General features: G+C 32.2%; 1 protein-coding gene across 3 annotated transcripts; it reads left to right on the top strand.

Moving 5' to 3' along the window:
• Positions 1-1,730: 1,730 nt before the first annotated feature.
• On the top strand, positions 1,731-6,972 carry LOC113874879 (polyadenylate-binding protein-interacting protein 7-like). 3 transcript variants are annotated; one of them, XM_027513113.1, is made up of 7 exons: positions 1,742-2,121; positions 3,023-3,478; positions 3,596-3,896; positions 4,468-4,915; positions 4,997-5,067; positions 5,498-5,622; positions 6,230-6,972. In XM_027513113.1, the coding sequence occupies exons 2-7, from the start codon at positions 3,111-3,113 to the stop codon at positions 6,531-6,533; spliced, it is 1,617 nt and encodes a 538-aa protein (XP_027368914.1). In that variant the 5' UTR covers positions 1,742-2,121; positions 3,023-3,110; the 3' UTR covers positions 6,534-6,972. The 3 variants fall into 3 exon arrangements, 2 of the variants coding, with proteins under 2 accessions (XP_027368912.1, XP_027368914.1); XM_027513111.1 differs by having other exon boundaries at positions 1,731-2,121; positions 3,023-3,896; positions 6,230-6,648; XR_003506100.1 differs by having other exon boundaries at positions 3,023-3,896; positions 5,360-5,622; positions 6,230-6,956.
• The last annotated feature ends 1,246 nt before the right edge of the window (positions 6,973-8,218 follow it).

Below are 8,218 nucleotides of genomic sequence, written 5' to 3'. Positions count from 1 at the left end.
TTAAATGTAAATATATTGAGTTTATTAATTATTTTTAAAATTTAAATCTTTAAGTTGTTATTTTTTTATCCAATTATATGGAGATTAGTGATGAATTTGGGATATGAAATAATTTAAAACGTTTTATAAGATAGGCAAATAAGATTTGAAGAAGAAAGATTTTGATTTTTTTTTGTTTTAGATATAAATTGATATTTACGTTAATCATTTTATTTAGCAAAAGGAAATTTAATCAATTTAAGTTATAAAATTTTATATACAAATGAAAATATGTGAATTTTAAGTAGAAGAAAAGTGATAAATAATTTTAAACAAGATAAATATAATTAGCCAAAAGATAAAATACAATTAAATGTTATTTTATATATATTACTTCGTCATTGCAAATTATAATAATCACTGTACTCCCATGGACATATTTGCAAAACATAAAGAACTGGCAAAAAAGCGAAAACTGTAACAAAACTGCGAAACATTTGTCATCCAATTCAAATACCACTTACCATTTTTTTGGGTTAAATTGTGTTAAACATTTTCAATACAAGATTATTAATAAGCTAAAACAGTTTATCTGAATTTGAACACAGGAAGAGAACTTAAAAAACAAGACCCAAAAGTACACTTCGTCTCATCATGTAAAACAATAAAAACGAAGTACCACCTAATGATTCGAGTTCAATGGCACAGAATCTAAGGGCACTGTGTGCCTTTAATTGAAGGTAATAACTAATTAAATATTTACTGCAAATGTTTAGCCTGTTCAGGAGTTTTTTCTTTATTAACATAGAATCCTAAAAATAAATAAATAAATAAAAATAATAATAACCTAGGGCGATTGGGCATTTCCATGGGGGACAAATAAGTTTGGATACACATGGCTTTAGGCTTCAGACGTTCATTAGAATTCGGACAATACATTATCACATGTCTAACGTTGTTGGTTGTTACACGTTTGTCTAATGCAAGAGGCACAAAAGAAAAGAAGAAAAAGGGGTCTTGGTAACGAGTTATAAAAAAAGTGTTAAGAAATCAATAGTATTAGAAAAATCTGAAAAACAGTATAAATATATTGATAATATTAAATAATATATATATATATATATATATATTATTTTAGGTTATTTTAATTTAGTATCTTAAATATATTGACTACAAGTAAAATACACTATTGGTATTTTTCATTTTTGATGTAATTTTAATTTATTTATTAATTTCGTATTAGTATCTTTAAGAAATTAATTAATACTATTTTTACTTAATTAATTTTTATTTTTTAAAATAAAGATATTGGTTAACATTTTAAAATGATGTGTTGATCTAATAAAATATAAAAATATTAAAAATTTAAAGAATATTTATTATGTTTTAAAATAATAAATATTTTTAATATTTATATTTTTAAATGCTTAAAATAAATTTTAAGAATTAAAATTTATAAAATATTATAATATTTTATCATTTAATTAATATCCTTAAAATATTGAATAAAAACTAATAAATAATATATTTTTATTTAAAATTTTGTTAAAATATATTAAAAATTATTAAAAAGTATTTTTACATTTTAAATAAAAATGTATTTTTACTTTTTTAACTCGTTTCTGGCTAGCATTTTTTAATAGTAAACGCTATAAAATTAGAGGAGAATAAAAAAAGGTTGCGCCAGAGTTTTTTTTTTCTTACCCAAATCCCAATCATGCAGATTAATTAAATAATTATAAACAGTGTACAGTTAAGAGGGTCAGAGAGAGAGAGAGAGAGAGTTTGTAGAGAGAGAAGGGTCAAATCGAGTGGCGAAAGGTTGGGTGTCTTCTTGAGTATTTTTGTGGTGCTGGTGCTGGTGCTGGTTTTAGCCTAGGGGCTTTCAAACAAAAAACTAAGAAAGAAGAGAGAGAAAGAGAAAAGAGAGAGAAGAGAAAATAAAAGAGAGAGAGAGAGAGGGAACCAAAAAGGAAAAAAAAACCTGATAACTGAGATAACAATACTGGAGAGAGTTCCAAGCTCCGCTTCCCAGAAAAAAAAATAAAAACTTGCTTCACTTTATCTCTTCATTTTTCCCTCTCTTACCCTCTGATCTCCTGCAATCTTTCCTCATGGATCCCTTTGATTTGATTCGTAAAGGTATAATTTTTCTTTCAAACACGTCATAAATTTCAGATCTTTCACTTACCCATCTCATTAAATTTTGTGTTTTTTTCTGTAATTTCCAGCTTTTGTTCTGTCTGATTAATTGTACTTGTTGGGGTTCCTTTAATTTTATTTTTTTTCTGATTCTCTGAGTTGAATTGCTTAAGATCTTGTAAAGATTTGGCTTTCATAATGAAAGCTTGTATTATTGGTGTACTCATGCTTTGACTTTTTTTTTTTCTTTTTGTCTTCTGCTGGTTTTAATCTGTCGCACCTTTTATTTTGTTTGTTATTCCTATGATGTTGGGGTTTGAGTTTTTTGGAAGTTTTGTTGGGTTTTAATAGGCTTCTATGCAGTTACTATTTAACAATTCTTTCAATGATTTACTTCATCTAAGAAACTGCTTTTTAAACAGTGTCAATTATTTGCTCTTGGAAATTTTAGGGTTTTTACCCTTATCCTTACTTGGTGTGAAATTGGTCAGTGTTTCTCTATGCATTTTTGTTATTCATAAGATTAGCTAAAAGTTGTCTGTGACTCGTACATAGTTCCTCTGTTGCTTAATTAAGCTTATGGGATTCACTTCCAAGTTACAGTTTTGAAAATTGCTATCCTATAGTTGCTTGCAGTGATAATCAACCTAGTTCCCAGCCTTTTATATATACTTTGCCGCACGTAATTTTGCAATTTTAAGTTGTAACTGGAGTTCTATATTGATTATTGAGTTGTATAACTTGTATTTGTACACAATTCAAGTATCATGTGTGGTCGGGATACTATTGAGCTCATCTGTCTAGTACATGATGCTTGTCTCCTGTGGAACTGTTATGTTCCTGTTATTTAGATTATAGTCTGGTTGATCAATGAGTATGATTAAATTGAATTATTTTGCAGGGTTTGGTTGAGGCTGTCTGGAAATTTTGTGTTACTGTTTTTAAGGTCCATTTATGTTTTAGCAATTTCATCCATATTCTTGTTAATAATGAGCTTATTGAAGAAAGAATCCCAAACAGACGCGAAACTCAGCAGCCCAAACAAAGCAACCGCTTTGAATCCAAATGCAGCAGAGTTTATTCCTTTTGCCCTCAGATCATCACCATCTGGAAGCACCAGCTCGGTGGATGCAACAGCCAGGTTCACTGCTGCTGGATCTCTTGGGAAAGCAGTTTTAGATCAATCAGAATCATCCATTTCAAATAATTCCGATGATGAGGCCCACCAGTACTGGCGTTGTCAGCTTCCTGATGATATCACCCCTGACTTCAAGGTCATGGGAGAAGATGAATCCCAAGGTCTTAACAACCTCTCTTTAGCAGGCTTATCAATACATGATGATAATGAATCCTCAAGGTTTGCTTCTTCTAAGGGAAGTAGATATATATTAAATGAGCAGCCAGAATTATCTCAACATCACCATAATGGCAATGCTTTTGCTGATAAATCAAGGTTTTCTAATTCAACCTACAGGGAGGAACCATCTCCAGCAACCTTTTTAAGCCCATCAGCAAAGCCTTGGGATAGGCAAATTGGGAATACTGACTTGCATATTAGCAGTGGTCATGAGGCACTTGCTTTTGATGACCACTCTAGACATGGATTCTTAAATGATGTTTTGGCTGAGAATGCTATTGTCGATGATACTGATTTGAATCCTTTGGAGTTTTTAGTTTCTCTATTCCCTGGTTTTGCTTCAGAAAGCCTTGCTGAAGTTTACTTTGCCAATGGATGCGATTTACATCTGACCATTGAGATGCTCACTCAATTAGAGGTAGGTTGATCTTCATGCAGTACTTTACCTGAAGTTAAATTATGGTTCGTTATAAAGCCTCTTTTCATGAGTCTGACTGTAAAATTGTATACTTTGTCAGTTACATTTAAATGTTACATCTGTCTTGTAGCATGTTCTAATGCAATTATTGGTTGGAAATGCATATCTTGCAATATGCTATACGCTTTGGTACAAATTTAATTTGAAGGGTTAGAAGCTAAATGTGTAGAGAAATACTTGTGCCTTGTTTTGGCAGGGAAGAGCTGGCGTCCCATAAAGTTGTGAAGCAACTCTAATGCGATCCAGCTTCTGGTTTCTGGTCACTGTTTTCCTGAATGCTGATACCTTATGCTGCATGTTATCAAGGGCCATTGGAATTTTATTAGCATTTATTTTCGATGTATAATATTTTCATGGTATTTGATATAATAATACAACCATGTCTCTAGGTTTTGATTTTAATTCTGTGGATGTCATTATCATCACTCATGAATAGTAGTCATTTCTCTGGCATTCTTAACCAATGACATTTATGTTGATTATCTCTATTTGTTTCCCTCCAAATTTGTAGATTCAAGTTGATGGTAGTTTCAATCAGAATCTGAGTCCAAAGACTCTGTCATCTCCCAATCTGAATGCAATGGACTTTCCTGCACTTGCTTCCTCAAATGGCGAGACCACTTCTGCAAAATATGCTGCAGATAATGTTCAACAAAATGTTAATCCATACGTGTCATCTGAGAAAGACATGCTTATGTTCAAATCAAGCTCTTCTGTTCCATCTAGAGGTGCTATTGACTTTGCTTCAGCTGTCAGGAAATTGGCTTCTCAGGATTCTGGTATATGGAAGTATGATAGGAATGGTTCTGGTGATGCCTCCACAGGCTCAAGTAGGAGTTTAAATGCTCTCGCTAATGCCTACAATGGTGGACAAGGGAGAGCCAACTTTGGTGATAGATTACAGAACCGTGGTTCTGCACGGGCAGCTCCTATCTGGCTTGACACTGGTGACGCAGTTGGTAAATATTTATGATTATATGCTTCAACTGTGAAATGAATTCTTTTTATTCTGTGTCTCCTTTAACAATTTTGCATGGCAGCAAATATGTATTCCGAGCTGCGTGAGGAGGCACGAGATCATGCACGCTTGCGTAATGCATATTTTGAGCAGGTGGGTCTTTGATTCATGCAGTGGAGAAGTTAATGGGAATTTGAATGAGAATATAATTTAATGAGATTGTGAAAATTGTGGACTAAATCATAGAACATGCAAGATGGGAAGTGTAGGGTGGGTAGATTTAATAAGAGCTGTTAGGATACTAAATCAAATATGCACAAACAATAAATTCAATGAATATTTGCTGAGTGACTGGCAAGATCCTACCAGAACCACCTGTTCTTTAGTTTACTTTTGTGCAACCTAAGATTTTTGCTTATTTTCTTTTGTAATGAAATTTGTCCAGCTAACATTTTTGTAACATGAGTTTCAACTACCAAGCTTTTTCCCACTAGCTAGGCAAGAGGTAACATGAGGACTTCCAAGGAGATCACTTATCCTAATTTTTGTAACTTGAGTTTAATCATTCATAATATAAAAACAGGCACGACAAGCCTACCTTATTGGCAACAAAGCCCTTGCAAAGGAGCTAGGTGTTAAAGGGCAACTGCACAACATGCATATGAAAGCAGCACATGGAAAAGCTCAAGAATCTATTTACCGCCAGAGGTTTGTTTTTCCCCACTTCTATTCTATCACTTTTTATCCATGTGACTTTGCAAACAGCACAATTTGTATGTTGTTGTAATGAGCACACTCATTAATACGAAACTAGGCAATGAACTGGTCAGTCTTTTGATTCAGGTTCCTCTATTTAGGTGTATTTAAGTAAGAACTTAATTCAATAAGCCGTTATTGGTTAATATCATAAATTTGATCGTGACATTTTTTGACATAAGTTGAAAGAACTTATTTTGATAAGCTATATGAAAAACCTTCTTGAAATAAGCTAAAAAGGGCTATTAGAGTTGCAAGTTATTTTTATAAACTCTTCCAAACACCCTCTTAAACTCATTGGTTGAACGTAGTCTCTTGATAAGAATAATTTAACTAAAATATTCATAAACATATGTGAGATCTGAATAAAACTTAAATTATGGTTTGTTGGTTCAACCAGATGAATTTTCCGTCCGACTCAACTAGAATTTGACCATGAGATTGAACCATAACATTTTTTCCCCTACACAACCTGTGTATATATGATGAGAATTTTCTTTCGACAGGTGGGTTCTGTTTCCCTTTTATTCATAGTTTTACCTTTCACTTGAATTTCCAGGAATCCTGTTGCTCCAGAGATGCAGGTTAATGGAAGAGGACACGAGAGAATGATAGACCTACATGGACTGCATGTAAACGAAGCCATTCACGTGCTGAAACACGAATTGAGTGTGCTAAGGAGCACAGCGAGAGCTGCCGAGCAGCGATTGCAGGTTTATATCTGCGTCGGCACTGGCCACCATACCAGGGGCTCTCGCACGCCTGCAAGACTTCCAATAGCTGTACAGCGTTATCTACTCGAAGAAGAAGGCCTTGATTTCACAGAACCGCAGCCGGGCCTGCTTCGCGTCGTGATTTATTGAACCAAGGATATGAGAAGGAGGTATACAAGTTTTTGACACAGTAAAAATCCATGAACATATAGAACATTGTAGTCATTCTTGTATCTGTATATGGGAAGTAATGGCATTGCCAGAAGAAAAAGGTAAAAAAAATGGCTGAGGAAAAGAAAACATGAAGAAGGTTAGAAGTACAAAGAGAAGGGTTGTAGCAGAATTGTACCATTAAGGTTTCACTCAGGCAACTGATTACTTTAGTCAGCAGGATCTCCATGTCAGCATTTTCCTTCTGTTAATTTTGTACCCTAATTTTCATTTCTTTGTTTTTTGTTTTTTTTTATTCGGAGATGTAACTGATAGAACTCAATTACAATTTACATCATAGAACGATTCACTTTTTCAATTTAGATTCAATGCCACACAATCTACAGCTAGGAACAAATATTCAAGCAGGTCTGGTTCTCAAATTATCCTCTCTCTCTCTCTCTCTCTTTTTATGATTTCAATTACTACACGATTTGGAGTAGATCGGTTGTCATGTTATTGCAGCAAATTTAAGTAAATTTTCATTTTCCAATTGGCTCTTCGAATAGATTCCACTTGTGCTGTGTGTAATTGTATTAACAATTATTAAAGGAAAATTATTTTATTTCATTTAGTTTTATAGTTGTAAATAATAAGGGAAAAAAGTATATCCAAACATAAATATGCTTGCAAAAACTTTATAGTATGCAGAATCACAGCAAGTAATGTTAACACTTTATTTTTATTTCTTAAAAATATAAATCAAAGCAAGTTTTTTGGTTTAATTTGTTTGTGTGATGAAGAACTGCTAGACATGATCCGAATGAATGGCCATATACTTGATTTTGCCCCCAAGAGGAAAGCGAGATTGTCTCTAGAAATAGTTTTTTAGTGATAAAAAAAAAATGTTTAGTGACTGAAAAACGATGTATTTTGTGAAAACAATTCCTGCCACCAAATTTAAAATGAAAGATCACTACAAAAAAAAAAAAAAAATGAAATTTGGTATCTAAGTCGGTTTCAATTCAATCAGCTACAAAATTCATTGCTGGATACATATGCAAAGACAAAAACCTCTTCTGATACATCTGGTTGCTTTGTTTCCTCACTTTTGTCACTAAGCTTTTGGCTCTCTAACTTATTGACACCAAAGCTTATATTTATTAATCTTCTTCATGCAACTTGTTGCACTCATTGACCCACTTTTCCGCTTTTCATTTAACGAAATATGAAGAAACCAATAGCATGCAATTGCTCATTATCAAATTTGGATTGAACAGCCTATTTCAATTCGGTGGGATCAAGAATCAATTTGGTGAGTTCAAAAAATCGGTGTAGTAGAAATTTGGTTAAAATCAAGCAAAAATCAATGCACAAAATTAGTTTGAACGGGTCACTTCATAAAGCGTTATTTTTAAAAAAATTCATTCTAAAATATTTTTAAAAATAAATAAAGACTCATACATGATATTTACATATAAAATATTATTATTTGACTATTTATTATGATTTTATTATCTCTTAGAACATGTGATATGATTATTTAATGTTAATTTGAAATTTCAATTAACTTATTTTTTTAATTTTATACTATTTTATTACTTAATTTATTATATAAAATTAAAAGTATATTTTATTATTATTAGTTCCATTGTGGTTCAACGTTAAATTAATCAACCATTCAC

Source organism: Abrus precatorius, unplaced genomic scaffold (genome assembly GCF_003935025.1).
Source record: "Abrus precatorius isolate BTA unplaced genomic scaffold, Abrus_2018 Scaffold8, whole genome shotgun sequence".
NCBI classification, from domain to species: domain Eukaryota; kingdom Viridiplantae; phylum Streptophyta; class Magnoliopsida; order Fabales; family Fabaceae; genus Abrus; species Abrus precatorius.
Note: the sequence above shows the minus strand (reverse complement) of the source record. Positions and strands in the feature narration are given on the sequence as shown.